The sequence below is a fragment of the Rhinolophus sinicus genome, linkage group LG03, assembly GCF_036562045.2.
Source record: "Rhinolophus sinicus isolate RSC01 linkage group LG03, ASM3656204v1, whole genome shotgun sequence".
NCBI classification, from domain to species: Eukaryota; Metazoa; Chordata; class Mammalia; order Chiroptera; family Rhinolophidae; genus Rhinolophus; species Rhinolophus sinicus.
The window spans coordinates 161,924,271-161,940,569 of record NC_133753.1 but is presented as its reverse complement, the minus strand read 5'-3'; the positions used below and the strand labels follow the sequence as shown (position 1 = coordinate 161,940,569).

The following is a 16,299-nucleotide window of genomic DNA, read 5'->3' as shown; positions in this document are numbered from 1 at the left end:
TATTACTTGTTAACTGCCATTTTAAACAAAGAGAGAGGAGATAGACCTCAGGCTCAGAGCCTTTAGCAGCTCATAGTATCTAACTAAACTTGAATTTATTTAGCCTTCTTTATTGTCTTTTTTCAATGATCTTCTATGTTGATAAATGACACAGGTTTTCCATTTACAGTAGGATACTGAGCTATAGTTTTAAACATGCAGGCCTTTAAATAAAAATGTGAGTCTATCAAAAAAACATTAAACACAAAACAGTTCCAATGACCCACAGAGGTACCTTAAACTAGGAAGGTGACACAGGAATGATTACACTATTAATGACACTGCCATTGTTATTAATAAGAAGGCTTTATTAAAGGAAGCCGGGTTCTATTCAGAGGAGAGCCACAGCATTCCGCCTTGTGCGTCATCAGCCTCCAATTCATATATGTTTTAGTTATTACTACCATAAATCATACACTGTTCTATTTGGCACTCACTCAATAGAAAGTCATAAAAAAAAAATCACACTGCACAGAATAAAACAAAGTAAAACAAATACTATAAACCTAAAGAAGGTAAACAAGCAGAAATGATAACCCAAGTAACCTTATTAGCCAGAAAGCTGCTTAACTTCAGAAGGTCAACAATGCACACTCACCATTTATAAATATAAATGTGAAATCAGCTACGTAAAAAGTACCCTACTAACAATCATATGCAGAGGAAGCCACTTTATTTTTAATAATAGCTAATTTGATCAGAGGGCTATTTCATAAGGGTAATGGAAAAGAAATTAGTGTGTTTGAAATCACCACAATGTAAAAATGGATAAAGATTGAAGAATGGACAAAATATTTACATTAAAATAATGTTTTTATGCTAAATCTCTTCAAAAAGATTTTCTATTATTCAATTTTAGCTATTCTGAAGATCTACTTTGGAGAAGTGGTGCTTAGTTTCTGCCAGTTCAAATTTCTTCAAACTGTCATTCTAAAAAAGAAACTATGGAGGGTGCTTTTTTTCCTTCAAATGTCTCAAAGTCTTGGCATTTCTTTTATAAGCGTAGTTCCTGGTGTATAATTTAACAACTATGAATTCTGATAGATAAGGATTAGTCACCAGAGTTTTACAAGGAGTTATTGGGTAATTTCCTAAGAATCATAAATATATTTAAATAAGTTTTTTCAGGAATACAACAGGCATAAATTATTTTCAAAGTACAAATTAAATATTATTAAAATGCACATATTGAACAAATTAGTGACACCATCATATACTGACTCATTGAGATATACTAAAGTCATATTATACCAGTCTAAGTGTGTGCAAACCCAGAACACACACACACACACACACACACACAGAGTCATAGTGACAAAGTCCATACAAATGGTTAATCATTGAGTTTGAAATTTCTTTCCACTATGGCAATCAAACACATTACCAGGGCTTCTAGGCTGAAAGAGTATGGATCTCCCCAGGTGTTCAGCATAAGAGGCACAGCAATTGAAGTTATGTGTCTCAATCAAACAACAAATATTTACTAAATGTATATTATACAGATGGTACTTAGTCCCTCACAGTGAATGCAAAGATTGATGCATGTGGAGGTTATCATTTTTTAGGAAGTTATCGTCCAGCTACACGGTCAAAACACAAGTATGAAACAAAAACATCATAAGATAGAAAGTGCCAAATAAATGGCAACACATTGTGTTCTAAGAGTTCAAGGGCAGATCTCATCAAATGAAGTCAGGCAATTTGGCCCTGTACACGTTTGCTCATGAAAACCAAAAGTCAAGCCACTAATCCCGCTATTTTTACTTTCTTTCTTCTCATTAAACCTTACAGTTTAGTTGTGATGTATTGACCCAAAGACAACAATCTCAGCAATGCCATTTCAAAGAAAACAGACAGATAACATTTACTTCTGGTCCCAGAGATATTTCAATTCTAAAAGCAGATAACTTGCTAAGTCAAAGAGACTATTCCATAATGAAAGGATTGGCAATGAAGGCTGGCAGATGAATAGAAGGGGATTGTTTTGAGGTAAGATGGGCTTTGGTCCTATCTGGGCACCCAGTCATTAACAGACAGCCTGTGAGCCAGGCCAACTCTGGTTACCAAGCAGTTTGCTGCTCTGTTGCTTAGTGACTTTAGCCTGCCGACCATCATTTCCAGCTGGCTCTTCTGGAATCAGACCTTAATAGATTTCTGACTTGATCTTTCTCTTTAGAGCTCAAGCCTTTCATGCCTTTTTCTCTGAATTGTTGAAAATAAAACCTGGTAAGTTTTAATTTTATGCCAGTCTTACTTAAAAAGGACTCTGAACCAGACATCTATTTCTCCTATCCATACACATATTTTTATCAGACAAAGAGGATATCTACATCAATACAAGCCACATGTGTCAACAAATAAATGGAGATTCCACACCCAGAAAGAGTTCTGCCCCTACATTTTTGATAACTAACCACCATTTTGTAAAATCATTGAACATTCATTGTTGTAGCTTCGATAAGCATGCAGGGTGGGGTAACAAATGTGAATGTGACTCTTAGCCCAAAAGGAGGTAATGCTGAAAGAACACAGGTTGAAGAGTTGGTTATACCTGGATTCAAGTTTTAACTCATCTAATTTCATGGCTGCAGAGCTGAATGATCTTGGCCTAATTAATATAAGACCCGGTATTATATTATATTATATTATATTATATTATATTATATTATATTATATTATATTATATTATATTATATTATATATTAAAGACCTGGTCTTATAGTAAAATAAGACCGGGTCTTACATCAATTTTTGCTCCAAAAGACGCATTAAAGCTGATTGCCCAGCTAGGTCTTATTTTTGGGGAAACACAGTTTAACAATTTTTGTGGGCCTCAGCATCTGCATATGTAAAATACAGCTAATAACACTTAAATTCAACCTTGTTTGTTTTGACTTGTTGGTATACATAAAGAACTTGACACATAGCAGGAGCTAAATCATTACTAGCTATGTTATAATAAATGTAAGGTCATAATGCTAGCTATGTTGGTATGAACCTAAAGTTTTGATTCCAAAATGAAGTAATTTCTTCTCTTATCAATTCAAGATCTCATTTTGAGAATAAGTGCTTCATCTGATATAGCCAGAGAGCATGTATATACTTAAAATTGAACATTAAATGATTTATAATATTGTTTATACAGAAGAGACTGATATTTTAAATGATATATAATTGAAGATACAGTAAAATAAAATTTTAAATTAGAATTTTTATTATCTATAGATTTCCACATTTCCTACCTAAAATCTTGGCTTGCAGATGGCATCTTAGAGTGAATACCACCAATACTTTCATTCTGAATGCCCTGCAGCCTATGTATGACTCACAGAATTATTCAAGAATTCTATCTCCATGTGATATCCACCTCACTCACAACAGCAAGTTGGAACTTGTTTTTAATTACTTATCTTAAATGTACTGTAGTTTTTTATCACTTTGTAAATTTAATTAGTCCGATTTTTACTTGTAAATATCAAATGCCTTTATAACCATATGACTTATGAATAGAGTCCACAATTCAAAAAGGTTGAGTAACTAAGGTCAAATATCAAGTGGCCAGCAGAGTTGGAAATATATGGCTTCAAACTATATTAAATTCATCACAGTTTTAAAACATGATTTTTTCAAAAGGAAAACCATTAAAAAACCATGACATAATTTTGCTACACTGGTGAAGCAAAGCTTCTTCCTGAAATTGCTACTTGAAGAACAATTTTCGTAGCTTCCTGCCTAGAAAAATAGTGCTGAAGCTCTTTTAGTTACCTAACCTCACAGGAGCTTATTATTTATGAAAAAATTTATACAAAGAATAACTTTTAAAATTAACGCCATGATTTAAAAATTACTTTAATTAACTCTGCCATTCAATTTTTAATTTCCTTCTCATTCAACATTTCTAGCAAGTTTACCAGAAACACTTTTTTTTGCTTAGAAGTATTTTCACCACTTGTAGCAAAGACTTCAGTGGTTATCTTTTCTCTTTTTTTAAGGTAAACGTCAAAGATCACAGGAAGTATATATAATAAACTACCAGGTCATTTCAATGTCCTCATTTTTCCTCTGTTAAGTATTTGTTACATTTTAATCTTTGTAATTTCTTAAATATTACAAGTCAATTGACAAGTTCTTTGAGAGGAATGACTTCCTGGGGTCTTCTGAATTTTGTAAAGGCTAATAAAAACTTTCAAAACCTATAGACACTCTTAATTGCTGTGCCACCAAGATTCCTGCTGAAGACACACAGCCAATTACATCAGAGACATAGCCAAGGACTTGGCCAACTGGCTCCACCCAACATGATGGCTTAACTTCCTGTGGCTCACCAAATGTTTTTCCCCTGGAGACTTCCTCCCTATCTCTTGGTATCACACTATACCCACAGCCCACCTCTGGGTTCCCATCTCCCAGAAGAGCACCAGCGATGCACTTCACTAGGTATCCTTACCTAAGGGACAGAGAAAAGATAATCTTAAAATAAGACAAATGTAAAAACAAGGGAGAAAGAGTTCTCAAATAGAATAACTAAACAATGTCTTTGAAAATGTACTCAGCTCTGTGAATGTGTGTTTGACCTACAAATTCTCTCAATGGCAGAATTTTTCCTTTATAGGTGATAAAGGTTAACTTGAAGAAATGTTTAGTGTAGTTCTCATTTAAACAACTATAAAAGCAAGTACAGTGGCTGAAGAAATCATGACACAAGAAAGAAAATGTTTACTTCTAAACATCAGCAATTTTATAGCTAATGCCAGTGACTGGTAAAGAGAAATTTATAACAAACAAAAAATATGGCCAGTAATATTATCTAGCTCCCTAAGTCTTTTAAGATTTCCTAAAAGTGTTCTTGAAAGAGGCCTTTCAAATATCCTCCTAAAGAAATTATTTTGTTGTTTAAGGATGCTACAAAGTGCTTCTTCAACTTTGGATATACTGTAATTAAAGAGACACATGCATACACAGGAATTATAAAGATTAAGATATTTGGGTATCATTTGAATACCATTTACCCAAAGAAACCCTATTGCTGAATTTCACCTAGAACACTTTTCTTTATTCGTTGGATAGAACATAGTGGGAATACAGGAGAAAACTGAAAAATATAGGAAGATTTTCCTGACTGTTAGACTTGACTAAAATAAATTAACACTGGAAATTAACTTTTCTTCACCAGAAATTCCACTGACCTAGGAGTTTCTGCTGACATCAAAAGGAATCCCCTACTTTATTTATGCATCCATCAATATTTTTATGCATCAGTATTATTCCTGATGAATAGTATAGCTGTTTCTAATTCATAGCTTTTATAAATAATGGAGAATTGTTTTAAAATCATGATATATTCACACAGTAAAATACTAAAGGTAATTAAAATTATTTTTAAGAATTTTTAATTTGGAAAAATACTCAAAATGCAATATTAAGTAAAAAAAAAAAGTAAAAGCAAGATACAAAAAGTATTGTTCAAATTGTGTTTGTGTGTGTGTAATCCTAAAAACAGAAACAAAAAATTGAAAACAAGTACATTAAAAATCATTGTTAACATATCATTGATTTCTTTATTGTAAAATTATGAGTGATTTTTATTCATTTTTTTATTTCCATAAATAAAACAGGCTTTTACCATAAAAAAAAGGAATCTCCTACTCACATGAAAGCAGAGTCCTGTCTATCATCACTAGTCTACAAGGTACTAGATAGTAAGTAAAAACGGTAAAACAAAGTGGCGAAAAGCATGAACACCAAAGGGTTCCAATCTAACACACAGCATCAGACAAAATATGTGTTCAATAAACATCAGCTAGTGATATAATTATTACTAATAATCACTGAGTGAATAGCAGCAGGAAGATGCTCTGAAAGACTTTGAAGAAGCAGGTTATTTCTAGTTGGGGGAACAGGAGGAAGCTCTCAGGAACACAGGGATTTGAATGATGTGTGGAATGGGAGGGGGCAGAGAAGTGGCACCAAGTCCTATGGTTCTGCCTCAGCAATATCTCTCCTTTTTGCCTTCTCCTTTCCCATAGTCATGAAACTGACATATACCCATCATTGCTTTGAACTCTTGGTCTCTTCACATTTATTCTCTTTAGTTCAATCCATCTACAAACAACTGGACAGAGTAATCATCTAACAATTTAAACATGATCCTAAATATTCAGACGGACCAAGGCTGGAATAATGGATATATAGTGCATAATAAGGAAAATATTATCTTATAATTCACTAAGTTTCTATCCCTATGCAACACACTGTAATTTACACACAACTGTGCTTAATAAAACCATAATACCAAATAGTATTACTATTCCCAGGAAATTCAGTAACAGGTAAATTGAAGCACATGTTAAGTAACTTGTTCAAAACCATACAGCTAATAAATAGGAAATCAGAATTTAAGTAGTCTGGCATCTGCTTAAGTACAAATCACACAGCACCCACAGCACCTGGAGTATTGTGTCAATTCAGCACTCTACTCTTTGAATCGGTTGTGAAAATCCAAATGAAGTCTGGATGAAAGAAAAAGGAGGTGCAGTCTGGTAAATATAGCATATAAAGGTGAAATAACTTCGGGTGTTTAGTTAAGAAAAGAGAAGAATTTTTAAAAAGCATGCTAACAGTGAAAATATTGATTAAAGGTGTACTAAGGATAATAGAATGTGTCCTGACTCTCTGGTGGGTTACTCCAAGCCTCTTGCCTTAAGGGCTGCATTATGGAAGAGGGATTCAAGCTTTGGGGTTTTCAAAGCAGATCCTGGAACCACAGATGACAGTCACAGGGAAGGAGACTTCAACTGCATATAAGCAAGAAGTTCCCAATCAGTAGACTTGTCAAAAAATAGGGTTTCTCTGCATGATCCTCATCCAGGAGGTGTGCAGAGATGCTAAATGACTGGTTATTATAGATGTTATTCCATGAATTTAACTATGGTACGGAGGGTGAACCAGGTAGACTTCAACACACTGTGGCTGAGATGGGCTAGCTGTTCATCAGATCTGTTTTGCCTTATCCCTGGGAACAAAGTTGAGATAGGTTTCCCATCCTCCTTTGCAGTTAAATGTGGCCATAGAACTGAGTTCTTCCCAGGAAATACTAGTATAAGTGATATGTGTACTTCTAGGCCTGCCTCATAAAAACTCACACATGCCATCTTCCATGCTCTTTTCCCCTGATTCAGCTGAGCCTGGCAACCTTGGAAATCATGGGCTACAAATAGCAGGACCACAAACTGGTAGGGTCCCATGTACCTGAAGCACCCCAGGACAAGTTACTTGTCCAAGAGAAGCAGTAGCAATAAATACCTATTTATAGTGTCAATCCATGGGGACTTAGAGAGTATGTTGTACAGCAACATGATTACCTTAACAAAAACATGTCTTCTAAGGTGATTTAGTTTTTCAACCAGAGTGTAAATTATTTGAAACCAAAAAATAGCTCTTGTTCAACTTTGTGATCAGTAGGTACAACTGAAACACTTTGGACTCTGTAGGTGTTAAATATATGCATATTAAATGGAAGGGAAATCAGGTGCAGGAAGCAACATTTTGAGGCAGAAACACACCGGGGAAGTGTTTAAATAGCTGGTCACCTAATTTGAAGAAGCAGAGGATTTGAGTATGGTGGTAGTAGCACAAGTTTAGATAGTAAAAACTATATATATATAATCACACACACACACCAGGGGTGCCAAAAAAATGTATACACATGACTTGTACTCATCTTTTGTTACTGGTACATATTATTACAATTTTAATAGAGTTTTCCTTTCTTAAAACGTGTATACATTTTTTAGCACCCTCTGTATGTATACGTGTGTGTGAATATATGTATGTGTGTGAATACACACACACACACACCAGAACAATCTAATTTTTTTAATTATGCATAGTGCTTAGTCCAAGTTATGAAAGCATAGATGGGGTGATATTTGTCAGAAGATCAAAAGATACCTGTGGCTATTATGAAAGTCTTGAGGCTCACTGAACCAATGTGGAAAAAGTGAGGTACTCTAACTCCCTTGCTGGATGCTTTTAGTCCATGAGGACTGTTGTTTCCTCCTGAGTTCCTGAGACTTGATATCATGGTTTTTATTTTTCATTCCCATTGCTCTTTTGATGCCTCCGTGATCTGGCTGAGACCTGACATACCAAAATGAAATATCGGCAGAAACTGTACTCTTGGAGTCTCTCCAAAGAGCACCAGAAAAGGAAGTGCCAGAAATTTCAGAAGAAAGCCTGTTTTCATGAGATTTCCTGCCTTCCTTACATCTCAACATGTCCAAATAGTTCAGATAACCTTCCGATGAACTCTAGGTTGCTTCACTCAGATTGAAATCAAGACACTGAGTTGAGGCTTACCCATTCAACAACGGGTACAATTTAGGAATCCTATTAAAAAAAAAAAAAAAGAAAAAGAAAAGAAACATGTCAATGGAAAGGGAGGGTGGATACCAAAATTCTGGGCCTGACTCTTTATGAACTTGAGCCAGCTTTCCTGCTCTGGCACCTGATGCCTGGTTTCATCCCTCTCCCTCGGAGCATCTCAGTGTGTATTCCTTTCATTCACTGCTTTCTCCGATTAAAAATTTTCAACAATATCTTCCTCAGAGAGAAGTGATCTTTTTTCCCATAATTTCTTTAAGACTGAAAAATTCAATGTTTGTTTTACCCCTTTAGGGGCAGCACCTCTAACTAAACTTAGCAATGCCATCTAGTCGAAATCTTGGGGAAAGCAAGAACACATTTCCAATCAGAGATCTAGCTATTTAAAAATAAAATTCTGAGGATAGATGTTTCTTTGGGCAGGACATGCCTTTTATGTCCTTTGTCATCTGTTTTCATCTATGACATTAATGCATTCCTGTGTATGGCTATGTTGCTAGTTCACATTTTGATTCTCCCTACTTGCTCTTCTTTTCTAGAAGTCTTGTTTATGTTTTTCTGTTTTGGTTTGTTTTCCATTCCTGGCATACTCTGATTTTCTATAGAAAAACTGTACAAAAAAAATCATTCAGTCAGTTTCTCAACTAACACACTCATTAATTCTTTTTGCTATATCATAATTAACATTCATTTTATCACAGTGTGGAGGTAGTGTATGGAAGCTACTACTACCTAAAATTCACCAAGTGTACATCACAGACTGCCCCCCCCATCATAGCCTGGAATTGCCTCTTCTGGGGCAGAAAGACCATAATAAGCTCACACAAAGGTTTATTTCAATATTTGTTTTTACAAGAGCATGAAAATATCAAGAATCGTCTAGAAAAATTCACGGAAGCACATGCACAAAACAAATTCACCCATTATAAAGAAGATAGAAATATTCATCAAGAAAATTAAAATACTGACACAATATTCAAAGAATCCAAATTCAAAGAACACAACCATATGACCAAGTGCAGCCTACAACTTTCCGCACAGAATTCCTAAACCCTTTCTTCTTTCCTTTTTTTTGAAAGGCATATTTGAGATTATAAATTAAAATCAATAATGAGAAGTGTTAGAGGGACAGAGCATTACATACACACACACACACACACACACACACACACACACACACACACACACACTACATCTCTGTTCAACAGGGGATCATGCAGAAAAGAGAGAACATGATGATTTTCCTCCTCTCCTTTCTGGTCCTTTCTTCCCTGGGATGCTGCCGAACCTGGCAGGGATATTAGCTTAAGAAATCACCACATCAGTATGGGAGTAAAACTGCATTCTTATTTGACATCTGGAATCCAATTTTCTTGTAGGAACTTGCAACAGGAATTGAACTTCAAGAACCACCCACCTCAACCGTTCCTATTACCAATCTCAAGGTTTACTGCTCTGACTAGGACATCTGTGGGATTTATTGTTAAGGTAGATTACTTCTGATAAATCACAGGTGAGGGAAGATAATGGTACTTCCTCCCCAGCCCTAGAGTGAAAGGCGGGAGGAGCAAAAATCCCCAGGGGAATGGCCACCATTTCCAATGATCTGTGCAAACCTTACCACGTATGTGCCACCGTGAAGCGCCGCTGTTTGGGGATGTTGCTACTGAGAAGCATCCTGCGCAGGAGCCTGGGGGAATTTCTTGGAGAAATCACTGGAGAAAGCTTGGGAGAAACCGATTTCCTCGCTGTCTTGGACTTCTCGTGCTGCAACAGGTTTTCCCGCAAGGATTTCACAAGATCCTCGTTCAGCCAGGGGTTTGGACAATGCGGATTATCCACTTCAGGTACAGCTAAGGTGTCCGGGCTTGTTGTCTGCTGAGCCATTTTCCCGGTCAACTTTGTACAGTTGGCAACAATCCAGGGCAACGTGGTTCCCTGGCCTCCTTCCAGTGACTGCTTCGCCCAGAGTCCGGGGAAATGTCCGGGGAAGCAGGTCAGACCCAGCTGCTGTTAGTTCATTCGGTCGCCTGCCTCAGTCTCTCGGTGGCGATGGGGCTGGGTGTAGAGGAGGCGAGCGCGCTCCTCGGCGGAAGCCTGTTAAACGTCACCCCTCCTCTGCGGATCCCCTGCCAAAGATCACCGAGGAGCTCGCGCGGCAAGGGAACATGGAGGGAAGCCGCTGCCCTAGCACGGCTTTGTCAGCGCTACAAAGCAGCCTGCTAAACTATTGGAAGTAATGCGCCGCAGCTGCTGTAGTGACTTCTGCTTATGTACATAAAAAGTCCTGGTGGGAGGGCTTAACCATCAGATGCCTGCTGGTCGGTTGTTTGGCTAGTCTCTCCCTTTGCTTATTCCTGAATCCAAAGGAAAGAAAAACTTTGAACTTGACCTTCCTCTCCCTTCAGTGCACGTTCATAAAAGAAAATTGCTACTCCTTTGGTTTGTGTAAGGGGAGAATAAACAAGCACTAGACAAGGAGAAATCGTTCCTTTTTTGCTAAACTCAAGCTGATGCACCTTTAAGACAAATCCCAAGAGAATAAAATGGACTCCCTTACTCATCTTTCTACCTAGTTAGAAACCACACAAAAGGTTTTTAAATATTGAACATGGAACACATCACAGGTTGCTGTTGTATTGCACAAACTTGCTCATTATGGCCCTTTCAAGGCATGTAACAATACTATTTACACCCACAAATGTTATTTGTTATCTCTTTGCATTTAAATTAATGACCCTCCAGAGGGACAGACTGTTTTCCTAAGAGTAGTTAACAATGATTTTAAAATTCCGCTTATCACTTATGGTATATCCATTTTTATGTATTCAACTATAAAAGAATAAAGTAAATCTAGCTTTTCGTAGTTATTTTCTTAGTTGTCTTTTAATCTAAGATTTTCATTTGTGGTCAACATAGCTTCAAGAAACTTATTCAGAGGAGGTTTAAAATAAAAGAGAAGAAATCATTTCTTGCCTATTTAGTTTACTACTAGAAAAAAATAAAAGAAAAAGTCACAACTATTCAAGTAAGGGATGAAGCCTGTCAAATCTCATTATATTACAAATTATATTATACCTGAAAAGTGCAAACATTAGTAGAACTGGATTGGAAAGGAACCCACACCTTTGAACAGAGATGCCCAAGCAGCCTAGTGATGCTACAGACAGGTTGGCATTGAAATCAAATCTCATTTCTCAGGACCTACAAATATGTTTCATTTTTAAAAAACACAATAACTTAAAAAGGAGTTACAAAATGCATCCAGGTAAAATGGAGAATTAATAGTCTGATTCAAATATTTTGCGGGGGGTTTCTATGATTTAGGTCAGTCCTAAAAGATTCTCCTAGCTCCCTCCCTGGTTGTGCCACCATAAGTTTCAATTCCTTGCCTTTAAAATGTTACAGAAAAGGGTAGTCCGAGGTGCTGTTCACAGAAGCACAGAGTCACCACTTAATGTATCTAATAACAATTTAATGAGACATATGTGCCATGACTTAATCAGAAAATCCGCTATGCAAATAGTCTAATTTTTACAAATCAGGGTTTGATTATTCTCATTCTAAAGAATTTTACTTAAATTTCTACTTAAAGCCAGACATTTAAACCTCTACCAGTACAAAAGATTTCATCACTGTGCAACATTAAGTGAAAGGCCCTTTAGGGGGAATAAATATGTTTTTTTAAGGAATAAATATATTCATTAAAATGAGTAGCCAATTTCTTTAAAGTGGGCTGAGAGACTGACAACTGCATTAGAAGATATGCACAACAGGAGTGTAATGCTGGCCCTCAAAGAGCTCGTAACTTAATAACTTAATGGAAAGGGCTCAGGAAACGACACCAGAACACCTAAAAAGTGATATTATCAGGAGCAGAAAAATACAATGAAAATGGTGAGTGTAAGTGAGGAGGGAATGCTGAGGTGGAATAAAGTTGAAGAGGGGAAGGATCAAAAATTAATGGAAAGGATGGTAAAAAAGAAATGCACTCCAGAATGAGGAACTAGAAATGTACAAATAAAGAAGTGAACAAGTTAAAAAAAAAAAGCCCAGCACTCAGTAGATGAAAAAACTTGTTCAAGTTTGTGAAATATAAATTCAGATAACAGTATAGAGTGAGGAAAACAAATAGACAAAAAAAAAAAAAAATAGTAGGCAATCAACTGACATGGCATAAAAAGTTTAGAAAAATTTCCCACTTTCTAAAGAGTAGTTCCAGCATTTATTTTGTGCTAGGCACTATATTGAGTGCTCTAGGATATTTCAAGAAGAGCTTGATGCTTTCCCTGACCTGTGAGAGTTTGTAATCTAGTAAGGTAGATCAAGTACAAAACAATTGCCATGACAAAGTATAGCCCAAGTGCCTAGATGAGAGCCCAGAAGCAGGAGAGGTTTAAATGTCTGGCTTTACTTAGAGAAAAATGATTCTCAGTGACAAAACAAAAGAATGGATATGACTAAGAATGACATGGGCCATCTACTGGGAAATTCATTGTATTCAGGGGACTCTAGGTTCTAGTTCTCGCTTGCAGTGACCTTCACTGAAGAGGAATAAACTGTTTACAAGCTAGACTTCATATAAATAGCATGTCATGTGGATGCTCAGAGAGATTAGGCACTTTATTGATGATCACAACGAAGCTAAAACAGAAAATAGAACAATATTCTATTAAAAATTCATGGAGGGTTGTTGTTAAACATAGACTAAAACTGAACAAAGGCATTCTGCAAATCTTACATGTTAAAGGATTCCATTGTAGAAGCAGAATTGGCTGCCGTTTTACAGGTTCCCATATCCTATCATTATTTGTTCAATTGCCTAACACTTATAGTTTCCATCCTCAGTCCCCCAAGTGACATATGGCATACATGCTGCTTTTTGAAAAAAACATTAATTTTGTTTTGAGAATTCTTTGCCACCCCATTGAAATAAGTTGACAAATCCTGCCGTGTTTCAAAATCATGCTTGAAAATCACTGCTTTAGGAAGCACAAATTGTAAAGTTCTGAACATAACCAAAGGTGGGTGAGGTTTGGATAAACTGGCAATTTTCTTTATAATAATGCAGAGGGTCAGAGGAATTCTTCCAATAAAAGCACTACACATCGTGCCTTTCTTTTGTTCTCTCTTTTTTTAACAAAATCTCTTTAAAATTAGTTGCCAGAAATTTTTCTGAAAAACACAGTACTGTAAGTGACAGACAAATAAGGCCTTAGGTTTTAACAAGTGGAAATGTGAAAGTGGGTGAAATGTTTTGATAAAGCCACCCACACCTAGAACCGCAGATAACATCTGATAACTTCATGAAAGTTTTCCTGCTTGACTCTTGGTGGATTTTCAAAATTTGCCTTTTTAGATTATTCAGAATTATTGAAAACATGTATTTAATTATTCATAGGCAGTAAAACAAATAAGATTTGCATAGGTTCTTGGACAAGGATTGAAAGTGTTCTGTTATCTAGGTAAGAATAAACAAGGCTGGATTTCCCACAATTGAAAGCTAGCGTGGTGCAGCTAATTGAAAATAATGGATAAATTAAAATGATTGATACTTGACTATGGAATGCATTGTATGCTTCTCCCAACTATATTTTACTTAGGTAAATAGTGTGTTTAAATGAGACTTTTTTAAAATTGCCCATAGGATATGGTCCATAGAAATGACAGTGGGAGAGGTTATGTTGCCTAGTAGTAAAGAGGATGTGTTTGGAACCCAAAAGGCTTGTTTTGAACCCCAGCTATGATACTTAGTAGCTGTGTTAGTTTGTCTGTGGCTCAGTTCCTTGTCTCTTTAAACAGAATGATAATAATAATAGCTATTGCATAAGAATGCTGCAAAGATAATGTGCGTTAATACCCACAATGTAAAGTGTTTAGAAGAGTGCTTGTTTCAGAGCGAAAACCCAATAAATGAAACCTGACACTAGCTGATACAAGGTACTTAAAAAATTTACATTGAGTAGATATCACCTATGTGCCAGGCATTTTGCATTTTTATTTCATTTAATCTTGCAATAATGCTTAGGGGGTTATTTCATCAGCACTATTTTACTGATGAGGGCATAGGAAGGTTAAATAACTTGCCCAAAGACATATAGTTCAACAGTGTAGGACTGAGATTTGATTGTCTATGAAATGCCAAGCAAGGCCTTTTATACTCTATAGGAAACAACCCCAAAAGGGAAGCTGATCCAATATTTAAAATCGATGAGGGATGTTTCTATGGAAAATAGTAGAAATCTGACTGCCCTGAGCTCTTGGTCTAGTTAACATTAAATTCCGTCCTTGGCTCTGCTTGGGACATACACCATGCCAACCTGTGAAGCCCTGCCAAGTCATAAAATTCTTGCAAAGGCCTGGTATTCAAGTAAGGGCAGCTCGAGGTGGAGTCCCTGAGTGTTTTTTTTTCCTTCATCTATATGCCTATAGTCCTTTGATATGAAGGAATTTTAATTAAACTTCATGGTAGTTTGCACTTCGCAAAATAATATATCCTAACATTATTTTATTTAAAATTTTCATTGTGATTTTCTTCCATTTAGAATTTATATCATTATAAATTCTGATGATACATTATATTATCCTTATATCTAAAACACATTTGGACATTGTAGAATAGGGCTTTTCAAATTAAGATTATCATTGATCTTTTATTAGGTTCTGGGCTGGTCAGCAGAGATTAAAAACTACTTGAAAATAAATGTATATATATATACACATATATATCCCCTCCAACAAAGAAAATATGAATAAATGATCAATATCAAATTAATAATAGAAATAATCGGAACCTCAAGGGATTAGAGGAGTAACCAACATATATCGAAATCAATGTAAAATAATCCAAAGAAGCAGCAGGACTTGAATTGGGCCTTGAAAGAAGGTACATGTGGAGGGAAAAAAATGAGAAAGTTTGGGGGCAGTAGGTAATCTTGGGGAGCTAAGAGATGTTGGCTTTTTAGACTCATTCCTATGGAAAAATCAGTAAAATTTACTTGGGATATAGGTAAATAATACAGAGAGACGTTTAAATAAGATTAATTTGGTGGCAGTATGGACCACAATTTGGAGGAGATGATTCTGAAGGCTGTTTATTTCAACAGTTCCGTTTTAATATAAATTTGTGTAGAAATGGAAATAAAAGGGATAATGGAATAATTAGACGGATTTGTTCATTGGCTGTATGTGAGTATTCACGTCAATAGGGAAGAAAAACTAGATTAGACCTTTCTTAACATAATCAATTATACATTCCATCTAATTCAGTGTGGTTCATCTAATTAATTATCAAACGGCTGCTAATGTACAAAAAAGTAGGACTTGGACAAAAGAAATATATCTGTCTTGATTTATATTAGAGCTACATGTTGAGCATACAATGTGTTCTTCTAAGCTCAATTTTTTTTAACAAAAAGCTCAAATATTGTTTTCTAGATTAAATATAGTTAAAAGGAGCTTTTTTAAAAAATTAAAACTAAATGTTAGGGGTATCTCTATTGAAATAGTAAGTCAATGTTTCATTTTAAAAGAAGGTTAACATTTTATAAGGCACATCTTATACCAGCAACATTAAGACTTTATTTTAGTTCTGAGAAAAAACAACAACACACATTTATGTAAGAATCTTTCCTTTCCTTCTGATACATCCACTTACAAAAGCTCCCAATACTAGAACAGAATTCCTCTTGATTACTTGGCTAAAATGATACACTAGAATTCTCTCTCTGAATATTAACCAATTTTCAATAAAAGCAATGGGTTTTGATGGCCACTAAAGTGCTAACATTAAAATACCCTATATTTCTAAGTCTTTTTTCAGTGGGAAGAATAGCCAAGCATTTTGCCTTCAACTTCACAACAACACATCCCCTTTAT

General features: G+C 35.7%; 1 protein-coding gene across 5 annotated transcripts in view; it reads right to left on the bottom strand.

Moving 5' to 3' along the window:
- The window catches only part of PDE4D (phosphodiesterase 4D), a 1,269,731-nt gene that overhangs the window by 644,743 nt on the left and 608,689 nt on the right, over nt 1–16,299 (bottom strand). Inside the window, exon 1 of one of the 5 annotated variants that reach the window (XM_019743406.2) lies at nt 10,043–10,645. The exons of the other annotated variants lie outside the window; for them this stretch is intronic. Within the exon in view, the coding sequence (XP_019598965.1) occupies nt 10,043–10,308 (266 nt within the window). The 5' untranslated portion in view covers nt 10,309–10,645. Of the gene's footprint in view, nt 1–10,042; nt 10,646–16,299 lie in introns of those variants that run through there. 5 annotated transcript variants of the gene reach the window in all.